The sequence below is a fragment of the Sturnira hondurensis genome, unplaced genomic scaffold (genome assembly GCF_014824575.4).
Source record: "Sturnira hondurensis isolate 20B ecotype Veracruz unplaced genomic scaffold, ASM1482457v3 Scaffold0014854, whole genome shotgun sequence".
NCBI lineage: Eukaryota > Metazoa > Chordata > Mammalia > Chiroptera > Phyllostomidae > Sturnira > Sturnira hondurensis.
This window is the reverse complement of record NW_028087485.1, coordinates 4,968,259-4,985,342: the sequence shown is the minus strand read 5'-3', so window position 1 is coordinate 4,985,342 and position 17,084 is coordinate 4,968,259. Positions and strand designations below refer to the sequence as shown.

General features: G+C 45.1%; 1 protein-coding gene and 1 long non-coding RNA gene across 7 annotated transcripts in view; both read left to right on the top strand.

Moving 5' to 3' along the window:
- ADD3 (adducin 3) overlaps positions 1-3,449 on the top strand; it is a 127,479-nt gene extending 124,030 nt beyond the window's left edge. For 5 of the 6 annotated variants that reach the window (XM_037063968.1, XM_037063971.1, XM_037063972.1 and 2 more), the window contains exons 14-15: positions 498-593; positions 1,204-3,449. In XM_037063968.1, coding sequence (XP_036919863.1) covers positions 498-593; positions 1,204-1,496 — 389 coding nt within the window. In that variant the 3' untranslated portion in view covers positions 1,497-3,449. The remainder of the gene's footprint in view (positions 1-497; positions 594-1,203) is intronic. The other variant, XM_037063973.1, reaches the window with a different exon arrangement.
- Positions 3,450-4,797: 1,348 nt separating this feature from the next.
- On the top strand, positions 4,798-6,398 carry LOC118999537 (uncharacterized). Its single transcript, XR_005069124.1, has 3 exons — positions 4,798-4,869; positions 5,725-5,849; positions 6,369-6,398. It is a non-coding gene; the product is annotated as an uncharacterized LOC118999537 (long non-coding RNA).
- The last annotated feature ends 10,686 nt before the right edge of the window (positions 6,399-17,084 follow it).

Below are 17,084 nucleotides of genomic sequence, written 5' to 3'. Positions count from 1 at the left end.
CAGGTAACAAATATTGTACTCTAGCACATCACCTTTTACATATAACTTTGTAGTTTCTTCCACATTCATTACGACCTTCAGAATTAGCTCACTAATATTGCATTGGCAGGAGTCACTAATTGGATATTGTTCAAAAATTCAGTGAAGCATTCTGCCTCACTAATGTGTAGCATCATTGGTGAGGCCTCATAATTCTTTTCACCTGGCTGTTCAATGTATTCTGTTCTCTAACACCCCAGCAAAAGCTGAATGCACACATACTTTTTGCCTGGGCTAACGATAGCCATGCTTCTTTGGTAAGCACGTACATAGACTTCCTATTAGCAGCCAGGAATTCTAACACATTACCTTTCTCCTAATGCAGTTATCGACGCATGCTCAGCCATTGCTGAGTTTCTCATCTCTGTGTACACAGGCATTTGATGTATGCACTAACCTTCCTGAAATCCTATGCTGCTTTGTTTTGCATGGCTTTTAACTACGCTCTTATCCAACAGATGCTGAGCAGGAATTACTCTCAGATGACGCTTCATCTGTTTCACAAATTCAGTCTCAAACTCAGTCACCGCAAAATATCCCTGAAAAATTGGAAGGTATTCCATGTAATTTCCCATAGCGTTCACTAAGTTAAACGTCAGAATCTGTTCCTCTTTTGTTTGTGTTTATGTAAGGAAATTGAAAACCTGATTGCAGTAAGTTTGCCATGGATTTTACTTAAAGCTCCCAATTATTTTATATGTTTTATGAAGTGGGGCGCTACTTTTGTTTAGTGTTTATATGGACCTGCCTTAATCTGGGTTTTGGTAACTCATAGTTCTTAAGAATTTGTGAAATTAAAATTGGTTTGTCATAGGTCTTTTCCCAGAAGCATGAGATCTTTTCGATTTTGATTCCCAAATGACCTCAAAATTAAAGGAAAATATATGTTGTCTTCCTCATTTATATTGACTTGAATTAGAGTGAAATTGTCAAGTCATCAAACTGAACTCAATCTCGCCTTCATTTTTTGGTTTAACAACTTCGTTCCCTTCCCCTTTATACTGCTCAAGAAAATTTGCCTCATTGATAGATCTTTGTCCATTAAAAAGTAATGATCTATCTTTATTGGACTTAAGTAATGACTTAGTATCTTGCTAAAACATTTGAGTTTTGTAAAATAAAGCAAAAGACATTAACTGTGCCAAATAACCAAACTTTTTGTAGAAAACCATGAGCTCTTTTCCAAGAGCTTCGTCTCCATGGAAGTGCCTGTCATGGTCGTGAATGGCAAGGACGGCGTCCATGATGTTGAAGAAGAGCTTGCTCAGCGAGTGAGCAGGTTGACCACAAGCACGACCATAGAAAACATCGAGATTACCATTAAGTCTCCAGAAAAAATTGAAGAAGTCCTGTCGCCCGAAGGCTCACCTTCAAAATCTCCATCCAAGAAAAAGAAGAAATTCCGCACTCCTTCTTTTCTGAAAAAGAACAAAAAAAAGGAGAAAGTTGAAGCCTAAACAAGGTCTTTTTATAGTTGTGATTACAATGTGACGTTGCACATTTAAATCCCACATTTAAGTTGATCATTAATATGCAGTGGTAGATCAAATTGGGGGTACGTAGCCAACTGGACTCTGAGAACTGGAAAGGGGTTTTACTAACAGAAACACACATTATGGAAAAAAGCTTTCAAATTCATCTCTGATTTTATATGTCAGAAAAAGGCTTTGAGTTTTTAAACAACTGCTAGTTTTGAGTAGCTCCGCCCTCATGAAGTGCTACAGTTCCCCACGACCAGGTGTCTGTCTGAAATACTCAGGCCTTTTCTGTAGTGTCTGTTGGAAAGAAATCACCAGTGAGAAAGGGAGAACATTTTCATTCCCCACACCTGCTTCACTAGGTGATCAGATGATACTTTTTTATTCCTATCGACTGTACCTTTTCGGTCCCCATTGTTTCAATGGGCATTAACAGAATGCTTTAAAAAGCTTCTAAGAATCTATAGCGTTAGTATACACTGGCACATAATTTTTTTAAGAAAAATATATAAGAAAAGATTCATTTGGAATTTTATTCATAGTATAAAATTTCCTCACCTGAAGTAACTTTCTTTGCCAAAAAAGGTCATTTTAGTAAAATATAATTTTTGAAAAACTTCCTTTTTTATTAGTTTAGAAAGCCCCTTATTTTTCAGCAAAGGGGATTTTATACACATAACATGGGTTATTTAGTTAAACTCTGGCAAAAAAAAAAGATTTTTGTATGTTGAGATGTTTGTATACCACTCAGTATAAAAATGTCATAAGCCTATTAGCCAATCATTTAACAATAGAGCAGATTCGAGGCTGCTTGGTACTAAGTATACTCAAATACAATTCAGGAATCCAGGGACTTGGATGAAACGGGGTTAGAGGATTTAAAGGTATACCTTAACTAAATCCATTTTTGAACCATATAATGTATTTTTCTATTAGTATTGCTCATGAATGAAAAAGCTCTCATAACCAAAGGAAAAGGAAAAGAATGAGAAAGTGAAAAATGAAGGGAACGAAAGAGGTGTCACGAACAGGAGAATTCTAGTTCGGTAATGACTCATAGTCACAGCAGATTTGAAGTGTAATTTATTCGGAACATCCCAACTTTCTACAATTCTGCTTCTCTTCCAAAATCATTGTATTTCTTGGTTGATAGTTCAGTTTTGAAGGATCAAATCCTTTAACTGGCAGATGGTTAGAAGCCAACACTAGAAGAAACCAGTAGGTCTAACCCCCTCCTCCAGTGAGGAAACTACCACTTGTTGATTTTTACAAATGTTTATCTTTTCAGTTAACTTTCTTTCTAATGTAAATACAAATTTAAACCTAGGCTTAATATAGTTTTTCCCCCCTTCACCCAGGTGATGTCACAAATCAATGTAAAATCAATGATCCCAAATGGTCAGTGGGTAAAAATAATCCAAAGTGTTTCTGGAGGGTGAATTGGCATGTCAAACGTTCCATTGATCACAGTGTTCTCCGGGCTGGTTCTGTTTGACTGTACGTGGATGTTGGTGCAAAGTTGAAACAGAGCCGGAAATTCATCCTAGATTTCACTAACTACTGGAATCAGTGTTTTAATCTCTTAGTGGAATCCTTTCAGTTTAATTCTGTATTCGAGGATTTTCTTTATGTTCTATGTCATTTATGTTGTATTACAGTGTATGTAGAAACAGTAACCTGTGAACTATGCTTTTCCATAACTTTTTAAAAATATATATATCTTAAATGAATGCAGTGTGCATTAATATTTTTTAAACTACAACAGTGAACTATTTGCACCTTTTGCTAATGCCTCTATTTACTTGCTCTGGCATAAAGAATGAGCCAATGAACTTCTGTGTCCTGTGGAAAATGTATAAATGTTATCTGATATTGCTCTTAGATGTAATGCTAATTAATGTTAAATCACAAATAAACAGTATTTTAAATAGATGGATTTGGTATCATGACCTTTCAATTCAGAGTGGTAACTTAGCCTGAATTACTTTGTGGACTGAGTTTTATACTGTAATGAGATTTTGAATAGGATTGATGCTTCTGAATAAGGAATACCCTGTTAAATTTATTTTCAAATTAGTTTAAAATGAACTATATATAATCCTTCTTGTTTCAGCTTGTATTGAAAGAAATATACCCCATGTGACCTATTTTTTTTTTGTCTTGATATGGTGACTTTAACTATGTCTTTGAGACCTAAAGATCTTTGGAGGATTTAAGATTCTCAGTCTCAATTCCCTTCAGATCTAAGGATATATAGAATAGAAAATGCTACACAATAGGTGCTAAGTTTATATACATTACCCTTCTCTTTGATTTTGATGTAACTGCAACAATAAAGAAAATAGCAGAAAGAACAGAAGAAGTTACAATTCCACCACATTAAAAAAATATTCACCCTGGCTGGGGTAGCTCAGTGGATTGAGCCGCAGCCTGTGAACGTTCGCTGGTTGAGTTCCTGTCAGGGCACATGCCTGGGTTTCCAGTAGGTTCCCAGTTTCTCTTGTTTCCCTCTCTTTCGATTTTTTTTTCAAAAAATTTTATTCCTTTCCAGCTCTTGTTCAGTTGTATTTGTATTGCCTGTGTATTGGTTATCATGATGTTACTGTAATTTTACTCTGTTTTTTTCCCCTTCTTGAAGCATAGCACAATCCATCCTAGAAGATGTTCAAACTAAACCCCTCACATAAGTGATTTCCTGTGATTTTTTCCCCACTTTGTCTTAAAAATAGAGTACAAGAGGGGAAATCATGTTGATTGAGGGGTCTGGTTATTTGAAGTTTCTACTATAATTACCCATTATAAAAAGAAGGGTTGGGGCCGAGAAGAATAGATTCATAGTTTTGGGCATATTTAATCATTACCTTGGCTTGTAATAAGTCTGTGGCGAAAAATTGCCGTTTTAGGAAGATACTCGTTTCAAAAGTCCCCTCCATAAAGCAACAAAGATAATTATCTTCAGTACTCATTGAGAGTCGATAGCATGAAAGGTGATGTTGCCTGTACCTTTTTCTCTATTGATTATTATTTTCATTAAGCAGGGAATGAAGAGAACCAAATGGATCAATTGTGACTCCATCGGTTTCTCTTTACGTTAACTTTTTTTTTTTTTTAATGTAGGAGACACACAAAGGCAAGCTTTTAGCTCATGGGTGATACATACACATCTAAGTCACAATCTTGGCTAAACCAGGTTTTAAAAAGAAGCTTTTGTGGCCACTAGAGGGTGCAATAGACCTCACAATCCAGTATGTTTCCAGTCATTGCACTTCACTTCCGTTTATTAGTCTGTGGACACCACCATGTTTGTTGTGAAACGCCCAGAACTTGGAACAGAAGACATTTCCTTCGTTGCGTATCACTCTCCTCACTGGACTGTTTTGAACTTTGTTGTCCCATCTCACCAGTACAAATAACCCCTAGCAGGGTCTCTGATGTCTGTGGACAACATATTGAACATTTTTGAGGTGTAGTTTCAGAAAGAACTCAGGATAGAAGATAACTCCTAGTTAGTTTTCATGCCTCCGAGTGGTGATGTAATACCTCTTTCAAAATAATCGGCTTTCTTTTCCTGAGGAGATGACTGATAACATCTATCACTTGATGCCCTGCGTGTGCCAATCATGATGCTGTTTTTCGTGTGTTGCCTCATTAGCCTTCCCAAAATCCCAGCAAAGTAACGTCCCCCATTTTGAACTGAATGAGGCCCGGGCTTGTAGAAAACAAAAAGGAGATGCAAAAATTGCACCCATAGAAATTCAGATTTCTGAAATTACTAGTGCTGTTGGTGAGCCAGACCCTATGTGGCTCCAGTGTACATTCTTGGGGATTTTTAGGAAAAGGCAGTCTCCTCCGTTTGGACGAAAGTCCAGCCCTGGTGACTTCATGTTTTGATATAAGATGGAATATAGCCCTGGCTGGTGTAGCTCAGTGGATTGAGCGCGGGCCTGCGAACCACACGATCCCGGTTCGATTCCCAGTCAGGGCACATGCCTGGGTTGCAGGCCGGTTCCCGGCAGGGGACTCACAAGAGGCAACCACACATTGATGTTTCTCTAGTTCCCTTCCTCTCTAAAGATAAATAAATAAAATATTTTTTTAAAAAAGAAAGAAAAATTTACTTTCTATAAGTAGAAAAAAAAAGATGGAATATAGATAGGGGATAAAACATTGACTTTTGATTTAGGAGACATTTTTTCTTTTCAACAAGTTACTCCAGGAATGAAAAAACTGGTGAATACTGCAAGAGTAGGAATGACCTGTGGTGATGATACCTACCATCCTTTAGGACACAGGCCGGCTCTTGAATCTTCAGCGTGACACCTGGAAGACAAGGTGTTTATACCTTTGCTTAAGATGTAAAAAGACTTGGACAGAAGCCCTTTATCTCATACTTTGTTTTCTTTTTGTTTCCAGTGTTGGGGGCAGAAAGAGACATTCTAAGGAAAGTATTATTTTAAAAACCTGAAAAGACTTCAGTTAATGAAGTCGTTTTAAAGATGAGAAATATACTGTATCTATTTACAGCTTTATTTAAATGAATACACTTGGAGATGATTTTTCTAGGAGAAAAAAAAACTAGTGTGTGTGCCAGAGATGAGAACAAGGATAAGCCTCTGAGAACTTTTCATAGAAAAAAACGAATTTACGAATTCAGTATTTTTTCAGAGATTTTATTTCTGAGATGACCAGTAGGGGGCAATCCTGGGTCAATCTAAATTTAGTTGTAGTTAATCGAGGGAACTTCCTTGAAAATACCTTTGAGCTTGGATTGAGAACTTCGTTCTGATGCTGGACGTAGTTTAAGGTTGAAGAGAGTTTGTAGATCCCAATGACTTCATTCGTTCCTTACAGCCTAGTTGCCCTGTTCTGGCGCAGGAAGAGGCAGCCCTGCAGAGGAGCTGTGTTGGCCTCGGAGCTCGGAGGCCAACACAGCTCGGAGCCGAGGCGGCCGCACCAGGATGCAAGCAAAGGCCGAAGGTCTGCACCCCAAGCTTTTCTACTCCACAGTCTCCCTTGGACGCCCTTCAATCATAACCTAGGAATAGATCAATATAGGACGCACGTAGATAAATATACTCTTCTAAATTTCTCTACAAATTCACATTTAGAACTTTATCATGGGAATAATTAAGAGAAACATTGCAGGATGAAGCCTGATTCTTATTTATCAACAATCATTTTCCGCCCTGGCTGGTGTAGCTCAGTGAATTGAGCACGGGCCTGTGAAGCAAAGGGTCACTGGTTCGATTCCCAGTCAGGGCACATGCCTGGGTTGTGGGCCAGGTCCCCAGTGGGGGGACACATGAGAGGCAGCCACACATTGATGTTTCTCTTTCTCTCTTTCTCCTTCCCTTCCCCTCTCTCTAAAAATAAATAAAATATTTTTAAAAAATAATAATTGTTTTTTATAAAATTTGAAGTCTGTGAGATAATCTTTGAAAGTCTTGTGTGTGTTTTCTTGAGTTAGTCATGATGCTGAGTTCCTTACTGCAGCAACCTATAATATTTATAATATTTTAAATGCTGGTTATACCTTAAATGACATACTGGTCCCTTTGGAATTCCTCCCATAGCAACAACAACAAAAAAAGTAGTACCTTTTATTTAGCAAAAAAAATAAATGGATATAAGCCAGTTCACAATTATTTTTGAGGCCTGTATAATTTCTGGTTGGGTGAGTCTTGACCAAAGCAATGGTGAAGGTTATTGATAGTTTTTGTTTTATTGCTACACAAGCTACTTCAGGTTTTGTCCTCTCCAGGGCCAGTCTTGACATCCGTTATAATGTTTTATTTTTTATAATCTAATGTTTTTAGTCCAGGTAACTCCTGTCACTAGACAAAGTAATAGTTCCTCGCTAAACTCCATACCTTAAAATCAGTAGCATTGATTTTATTCATCTAATTTGGATATGGACAGAAGAATATTAAATTCCTAAGAAATTCTAAAAATTTTAGACGTGCTTTTGAAATGACAAATAAGAACACATGTGTAACAAAATCTCATAGACACGATTTTCCCTCATTGTGTGTCTACTTATATTGGACTGTCCCTCAAAAGCCCGGGAAATGTGTGAGCCCTATGGAGAGACCAATTTGGGGTGTCAATTAATTGGGCTTCGTAGGCCAAACAATGTCCTAGCTGGTTGCTATTTAGACTTGAGAGGTTTTGCGAGAAAAATGTTGGATTTCCCAAAGCTGCAATATCCTAATAGATGGCAATGGAAGTGAGGAAGTCATATGGTTATAAAACCCAGGAGTTCAGAGGTAGACTGTTCTGTGGATTTCCCACGGGTTCTTTCTACTGAAGGAATCTTTTCTGGGTTTAAAAATAAAGTTGGTGGTGACAATCCCAGCCTGGACCTGGAGCTGTGGTGTCACTCTTTCCAGTGATTTTCCAGACTAGTCTGGTGTCCGTCCTTGCTTAACATAGGGTGTTTTCTTTCAGGAGCAGGATTTAAATGAATTGTTTTTTCTCAAAGCAATAGCTTCTGATGATTCTGATTGAGCAGGAGCTATGGAGGAAGTCGTTGTTGCGCTCTACGGCTCACCCCTTTCCTGTTGAGTAATGCTCCAGGAGCTGGATTTCGGCGGTGACTGGTTTGATAGACTTTGACTTCAGCATAGATGACCTCCTGACAGTTTTATGAGGGCACATGAGACACAGCCAATTCCTTGGCAGGCGTAGGCATAGGCATACTCTTCTGAAAGTGTTTACTGAACTAACAAGTTAAGGTTAAACATTACTTCCTACCTGACTTCTATTTCGGATATTTGTTTCAATTGTTTCAACTAAAATAAAGGTCATTTGAGGCTGCTAAGATGACCAAAAATGTGTTCTAAATGTTATCTACTGGTCCACAGTGGGGAGAGGTTGGGGGGGGTACCCTCTGCACCTGGATGTTTGGGTGTGTTAAGCCTTTTAAAATATGTTGTGTGGTAATTGCAAAGTGTTCTGTTTCTAAAATATCTTTGAAATAGTTTCATATTTTAGAACCATGTGAATGAAATGATTTTGTAAACGTGTATAGTCTTACGTCTCCATTTTGACCTTTAGGCTAATGTGGAGCAAGACTGCGTGCACGTACACTTGCTACAGTCGAGCTGAGCACAGCTCAGCAGCCTACAGAGGAACAGGGCAGACTGGGTGGGGCAAGCTCTGGAATGCTACCCACGGAGCAAAGTCAGGCGTCGGGGGAACAGCGTGAGCTGAAGCAGCTAGTAGGGAGTCCAGCCCAGCAGGTAAAACATGGGATCTGGAAGACGTGGCAGTCCACCAAAAACACAATCTGGTGAAGCAGTCTGTGTTGGGGAAGTGGAAGTCCCGATAAGGAATCCTGTCCAGAAAAGCAGGACTGCAGAAGTCTCGTGGTGCATGTAGGCGCCCCAGCCACAGGCAAAGCTTCAAGAGCAGCGCTTCCTCCACTTCCTGTGGGGCAATGGCAAGATCAGGCGGGACCTCAGGCCTCAGGGGCCCGAAAACAGTTCATCAGGACAGGAACTCAGATGTAAGGAGAATGACAGATGGGGATCCTGTTATCAGAGCTGAGGTATGTGATACTGCTCAGAATCCCAGGCGTAGTTCAATGCTCAGAGCCAAGACACAAAGTCATGACTGGCCTGGAGACGCATACAGCTTGATGCCGAGCAAGTTTTAGAGTCTAGAGCTGCAGCCGCCTCAGTTCTTCCCGCCTCATCAGGACCAGGCCCAGAGACCACAACCAGGTATGAGGCTCACGTGGTGGCCCCAGCCGTTGGGGGAGAAGGAATCTGACCTCCACAAGGAAAGCAGCCCCACATGACAAGAGCCTCCATCCCACAAGAGTGCTACAGGGCAGCAGGAATGGGCTACTGACATTTCGCTGTGAAACCTACCACATGACTAATGAACAAGGGTCCAGCGCCACTCAGATACTAGCTGTGCAGATGGCCTTATGTTTCTTGCAAACGAATTGTCCCTATCAGAAGGCAGTTTCACCATGGAAAGATGAGATCTGGTGATGCTTCTGGCTCCCCACCTGGGGGTCTTTATAAGATGTTACTCAAAGTACTAAATGGATAGAAAAGAACCGAAGACCGTGGTCTGTGGCTCCTCCTCCTCCTGGAGTAAATGAGCCTGTGATTTTAGACTTAGACAAGCAGCTTTGATGCTACATGGTATTTCCTCCATAAACCTCTGGCTGTGGGAATAGTGTTTTGCCCCTGAGTCGGAAGACCCCTCTGACTCATCTTGCCACAGTTGTGAAGATAATGACCCCTCAGTTCACTCCTCAGCCTGCTAGGAAAGAGAATGGCTTCCTGGGGTCCTCACCTGCAGGAGCCGGATCTGTCGTCCTCGCCCGTGTGAATCATCCAGCCTTCTATTCCAGCAGCTGCCACAAAACACCCGTCCCCACTGCCTGGCAGACGGCCCCTTACCACCCGCCTCCCTTCACTGAAGTACCCAGCAGAGGGCTTGGGTACTTGGGAGAGCCTTCCCAGCTCTCCAGGCACTCTCCCCTGATGGAGGATATTTCTTTCATCAAAATGACTTTCTTCCACCCCGGCTGGTGTGGCTCAGTGGATTCAGTGCTGGCCTGCGAACAAAAGGGTTGCCAGTTCGATTCCCAGTCAGGGCACATGCCTGGGTTGTGGGCCAGGTCCCCAGTAGGAGGCACACAAGAGGCAACCACACGAAGATGTTTCTCCCTCTCTTTCTTCTTTCTTTCTTCTCTCTCTAAAAAATAAATAAGTGAAATCTGTTTTTAAAAATGACTTTCCTCCTCTACCAAACTCCAGTAGCACCTTAGAATCATACTTATCTCAGCCTTTCTTAAGTTAACTATTGATTCTCTATCTGTCTCCCCTATAAGACTATGAGCTCTGGGAACATGGAGACCATGTGGTTAAGAGCTCAGGGCCTGGAGTCACAGAGACCTGAGTTTGGTTCCTAGCTCTCCCCTTTTCTATAAAAGGAGTATGAAAATGTGGGTGGTGATAAGAGTCAAGCAGGATTACCATATACACAGCACGGAGCCCAGCGTTAGTAAGCCCTCAATGCTGGTGTTGTTGGTATCATCCCTGGTTTGGACCTCCTTTATCTGCTAGAAGAGAATGCATATCAGGATGAAGATTAAACCCTGGCTGGCTTACCCCTTCCACTGTGTCCATTTGAAATGTCATCCCTGTTTTTTCCAGAATCCTTTGCACCACGGTGACCAGGTTTCCAGTGTTTGAAGAAGGGCAGAAAATGAGGAGGAAGGAACAGAAAACCCTACTTAACTTGCTCTTTTCCAGTAAGAAACCTTGTTGTTGGGACGTGGGGCCAGTGCCCAGGAAAGGTGACAGATGAAGGAATTATTATGTTGATTCCTCTCAGACAAGATGCCCAAGAGACCCAGTGGGGATGCCTGGGCCCAAGGCAGCCTGGAAAGCCCTGGAGGACTATGGGAGATCTCTGTGATTCCACGATGTGCTGGATGGAAGCAGCCGTCTTTGGGGCTCTTGCCGGAAAGGGCTCCATTTCCTTGCTCTCCTTGCTCCTTGGAAGTCGAACCTATCCCACAGGGGGCTGGTCACCCGCAGGCTCCGGGGCCCCAGCAGTCCCATCTTGGCAATCTAAGAAAGTCTTTTATGAATAAGTTTAAATATGCCTCACGATTTCAGTTTTCCCTCTTAGAGAGCTCCGGGGACAGGTTATTCTGAGCTGTTCTCACAGCAGCCCGGAGAAGACCCAGAAGAGGCAAGTTCATAATCAAGTCTAGACTGGGAAGAGCATTAAGAAAATAAATATGCTTCTTGAGAAAAGTCTGCAGATACTTAACAATAGAATGGCTAGTAGAGAAGGAGAGGGAAAGGGTGTATGTAAAAGTAAATGGGGGGGAAGAATGTAAAATTCCTTCTATGATCTGAAAAAGTAAACATATTACATACTCTTGTATCCACAGAAGAAAGACAGAATAGAGGACACCCAAACAGCATATATTTAACAGTGGGGATTTCCTGGTGGGGCTGTCACAAGCACGTTTTATATTCTTCACTCTTTTATATTTCCAACTTTTAAAAAAGATTTTATTCATTTCTTTTTTAGAGAAAGGGGAAGGGAGGGAGAACAAGAGGGAGAGAAACATCGGTGTGTGAGAGAAACATTGGTCAGTTCCCTATCTCATGCACCCAACCGGGAGACCTAGCCCTCAACCCAGCCATGTCCCCTGACGGAATTGAACCGGCAACCTTTTGGTTCACAGACCAACACTTAATCCACTGAGCCACACCAGCCAGGGCTATACTGCTGAACTTTGAGTAATGTTAAAAACTCATAAAAATAAAAAATTGTGATAATTAGAGGAAATGTTATTTTTAAGTCATATGTCAATATCGAATAATAAAAAGCATAGTGCAGAATGATGTCTATACTGTGCTACCATTCATGTAATTAAGGGAACAAACAATACATACTAGTTTGTACATGTATAAAATATTTCTGGAAAATTAAACCAAGGATCAGTCACAGAGTGGTGACCATGGAAAAAAGAACTGGCCTGTGGGGGACTGAGTGGAAGGAAGACTTTTCTCTACAAATACTCTCTCTTTTTAAAAGATTTTATTTATTTTTAGAGAGAGGGGAAGGGAGGGAGAAAGAGAGGGAGGGAACCATCAGTGTGAGAGAGAAACATTGACCGGTTGCCTCCCATACGCATGCCGACCTGGGACTGAACCCGCAACACATGCATGTGCCCTGACTGGGAATCGAACCAGCAACCTTTCACTTTGCATGACGAGCCCAACCCACTGGGCCACACCGGTCAGGGCACTCTACATCCTCTTATACCTCGTTTTCTTTTATCGAGTAACTATGTGAAAAGTGTTTAAAATACACTTTATGTTTCTGCCCTAACCTTGTAATGCAAACAGTTCCTGAAAACCGTCAGAAAGCGCATCCTTCCAAGTGCTCTGTGTCCCCCATTTGAAAGCACGTTCACTCAGCATGATCAGGCACAATGTCTGCAAGATTCCACCCTGCCGTTTACCACACCGTGATGCTATTTATTTATCTAAAGGCCCACGTGTCAAATGCGAATCCTCATTCAGAGCCAAAAGAAACAAATAGTTTTAATATAACCCATCACGTTTCTATTTTTGCCTCGACTTCCCAAAAGCCTAAAGCTATGTTTTGTCTTCAGCCAGATTTCTGGTCAAAGGGAGTGGCCACACTCTTCCCTATACCCACCCCATTCACTACTTCCCTCTCATCTTTCAAGTCTTGTTCTAATAGCTTCCCATGTAGTCAGAGCTATGCCTTTATCTACATGCAGTTTCAAACCCTTTTTAGAAGGAGTAGGTACATACTAGTTACCTATTGCTATGAAACAAGCCACTGTAAAATAAAGGGACTTGGAGCAACAATATGTACACTTACTATATCTCACAGTTCCTCTGGGTCAGAAATTCAGGAACATTCAGACTCACAGTCTTTCGAGAAGCTGCAGCTAAGACGTCAGCCAGACGAAGCTGCAGTTACACGAGGGCTTGAATGGGGCCGGGGACTCTGCTTCCAGAGGCTGGCACGTTGGTGCTGAATGTTGGTGGGAAACCTTCGATCCGCCCGTGGGCCTCTCCATGGGTTGCCTGGGTGTCCTCATTGCCGGGTGGCCCACAGGACAGACGGTCCCAGAGAAAACAAGGCGGAAACCACGGTGCCTCTTATGGCCTTTGCCTCAGAAGTCACACACCTTCACTTCTGCCGTATCATTAGAAGCGACTCACTAAGTCCAGCCACTCTTCACGGGGAGAGCCGCTCACTTCCAAAAACCACCACAGGGCATAATAAATAATTAGCACTAGTCAGTGTCAAAGTAGTCAAATGAGAAGTAAAAGGAAGGTCAATTTTCGGAGGGGACGCCACCTGCTACATCTTGGGCCCTGTACTTCATATTTGGTATTACATTTAGCTTCAGAAAAACTTACTCTCCGTTTTACAGATGAGGAGAGGAGACCCTAAGAGGATGTGTAACTTGTCCAAGGTCACATAGTGAGAAAGTGTCCAGGATCACGGCAAATACATGTCAACCCGAAGTCCCGGGTGTGCCATCACCTCCCCTGGCGAGAAATGGAGAGCATTCCCGACCGTTAGCTCCTCTGCCCTGTCTAGGCCACGGCCACGCTGTGCCGAGGAGAAGCGGGATTAATCCTCCACATTGAGCAATTCTCACAGAGCTGCTTCCCTCCCCTCTAAATCCTCTGGAATCAAGCAGGTGATCATTCTCCTTCGAAGCACGTCCCCTGCCTTCTGCCGTCGCTGGTATTTGCCCAGTCTGGGCAGTGCCATGCCTGGCTTTGAAAGCCAGCCAGCTTCTCCTCCCATGGCAGCTGGCTGTGACATAGAGGCCAGTGGGGTCAGTGGAGCAGGGTGACAGAGCACAGGGGTGTGTGAGGACAAGGCCCTCTTATGGGAACTGAGCCAAGCCCAGTGGGGTGGAGCTGGGACAGCCCATCTGCCCTGGTGCCATGCTGAACTGCAGGGGCCGGATAAGGCCAGGGAACCGCCCACCTAACTCAGCGTCCTCTTCCAAATATAGATTTCTCCCAACCCTGCCCTCCTAAGCCACCGGTTGTCACATGGCTACTTATCCCCAAAGGTAGCCGGCGGCCTCTTTGCTGCTGTGAGATGGGACCTGATCCAGGGCAGGGCCAATTCCTTGGGGTGCCCGGCTGACTGGCCACGGGCTGTGAATTCCTAGCCCTCCAGCCCCATGTCTCAGCATTGGCCCCTCCACTCCTCTTGGGGAACAGATCCCTGATGGATTCTCTGGTCAGCACCGGCCTTTCTGCGGAGAGCTCAGGCCTGGGGGTCACTGGAGTCTCAGCCCTTCAGGCACCGGTCCTCACACAGGGTGGAGGTAGGTGGAACCAGCGCCCGTGCAGAGGCAGAGCTGGGGTGACAAGGGCAGCTGGGCCAGTGGCCAGGCCTCTAGCCTATATGGCACACAAGGCCATCCTGATGAAGGTGAAAGGGACGAAGAAGGTCAGTTTAGCAGAACTCCTCTCGCAAGTTACGGGATCATCCAAATGTCTGTGGGTGAAAGGACATCACAGTGGACGGATCTGAGGTGAGGGAAGGCATGGAGAGAGCTCTTGCATCAGTTCATGGCCCAAGATGAAGATCTGGTTAACAGCAGAGCCCTTTCCTGGGTGTGGCCTATGCATTCGAAACCCAGGGCTCTCCCACCCCACCCCACTTGGTCCTCCACCCTTCCCTCTGGGCTCAGCCTCCTCTCTTAAGTGAAGGAGTGACAAATATTGAGAGGTTATCAGTTGGGGACCACTATCGGGTTGTTAGTGCGTGAGAAGAACCCAGGGCTCATCTGCCCTGTTTGGAGCAGTGTGGTTATAGGGGCCACCCTCTGAGCGGCGCTTCTCTGCGGTGGGTCCGAGCAGGCGCTCACTGGGATTCAAGGAGACGCTGGGAGGGACCGAACCTGGAGATGCTGCTGGCTATCCACCTTCCCCTCAGATCTTCCTCCCGGCTGTGTGGTCAGCAATTCAGGTTGAATTTTCCTCTTCCCTGTAGCTGGAGCTGACCTCCCTGGTGAGCCCCAGGACATGTGACATCAATGAACAAAGTAGTATGAGTCCAGGATTCTGCCTGTCCGAGTCACATGCAGGTGAGGGGAAGCCCTGCCTGGTGGCCTGCTGACCTGACTCTTAGCCACACGGCCTGATCCATCAAGAGTGTATAGTGTGGGCCCTGTGAGGGGGCAGCCGAAGGGTACAGGGTACGGGAATGATAAACTCCACGGCTCAGGCGGTATGCTGGGTGCTTTACAGGGATGGTCACACTCCCGGCAATGCCCCAGGGCAGATCAATGTCACTTACCCTGTCTTCTGAGTGAGGACCCGCAGGCCCTTAGTGGCTAACATACTTGCCCAAGATAGTAATCAGTAAGTGGGGTCAGGATTCAAAGCCTGCTCTCTGGCTTCAGAGTGCTTTGAACCACTGTATTGCTCCTAAGCGAAGCTCCTTCTTCAGTGCTTGGAAACGCCCCTCATTCTTTCCCCTCCTCTGTCTCTGCTCTGCTCCACCCCCCTCCGAGGATGCAGGCTGGGCCCTCTGGCCCTGGGCACTGTTAGGGATGCTCACGGGATGCCCGCAGTGATATGATCCTGTCCAGAACACGCCTGGGCCAGAAGCGAGGCCATGTGTGTTCCTTTAGAAGGCAGAGCCCAGCTTGGTGAGGAGCTGGGTTGCGGGTGCCCAGGCCTGGGATCACAGCTGACAGACTGACTATCCCAGAGCGAGGGAATGTGGTGAGTCAGGGACAGTGGTGGAGAAGGAAGCCAGCCAGTGAACTTTGGAGCCAGAAGCTCTGCCCCAGCCCAGCTGCATGGCCTCAGGGAAACCTCTTCCCCAGCTCAGTTTTCTCAGCTGTTCAGTGGTGCTGAGCCGGTCTGCCTCGTGGGGTTGGTGTCCGGGATGAAACCCTTGTGAGTCAAGTGCCTGGCCCTGAGCTGTCCCTCTCCAGGCATCTGGATGTTGTCCCTGAAGGGCACGTGAGGCCCTTCCTGGCACCTCCCTCTGGCCCCACCCTGACCGCACCCCTTCTATTCCTGTCTCTTTTCCCCCTTTTTCCTCCTTCATGACCAAGGCCTCTGAGTAGCCAGAAAGATCGACCTGCGTGTCCGGTGATACTCAGGGAGGGGTCACTGGACATACCCGTTTGGTGGCCTAGAACCCTTCCAACCAGAAAGGTCAACTGAGCCAGGCCCCAAGTCAATCAGAGAGTATGCGTGGCATGACAACCACAGCCCATACCTCTGACCTACACACCCACCCCCTCACTCACAGGCACCCTGCCAGGGTGCTCCTCACCTGGGCCTCTGCCCCAGGAGTTCTGCTTATGGTCTGGGAGAAACAATTGACTGAAGGGAGACCATGGCCATGGTCACCTAGAGCTGGAAGGAACTGCAGATTGCCTTTCTCCCCCCCACCCCCCACCCCCGCATCCTGCTCCCTACTCCCCCACCCAGAGGAAAAGAAGGCATGGGGAGGGCCCAGCCATCGCCAGGCTTCACTGGCTGGCTTTCAAGTTCAGGGCGTTGAGGTCACCTAAGTGACAGACCGTAAATGTGCATAAACTGGGACAGAGGGAAGGGGTCATTGGGGTGAGGCAGGCTAGGGTGTGGGGGGCAGCATCGGTGGGTCCTGGGAGACCAGATGGCTCCCTGCCGTGTTCCCATCAGGGCTTCCAGGGTCTTTAAGGTGATGGAGCAGAGCGTTGTGGGCCAAGGGTGACGTGCACATGAAGGGGGCCATGGGGCGAATGGCCTGGGGCAAAGAGGAAGCAAGGGGCTCCCCCTTCTGCGTGAGGCCTGGCAGCTTGGGACTCTCCTCATGTCGTCCCCTCCTCCATGCCTGTCAGCTCACCTGCTCCTGTGAGGCGGGCCTGGGACAGCTCCACATGGGGCACTCATGCTTCCTGCAACCGGCTGGGGTCTCTGCAGCCTGGCCTCAGCCACCAGCCCTGTGACACCCGCCCCACCCCCAGCATGGCCCCAAACCCAGAGGATCTAGGCTCCCAGCACTGGATGG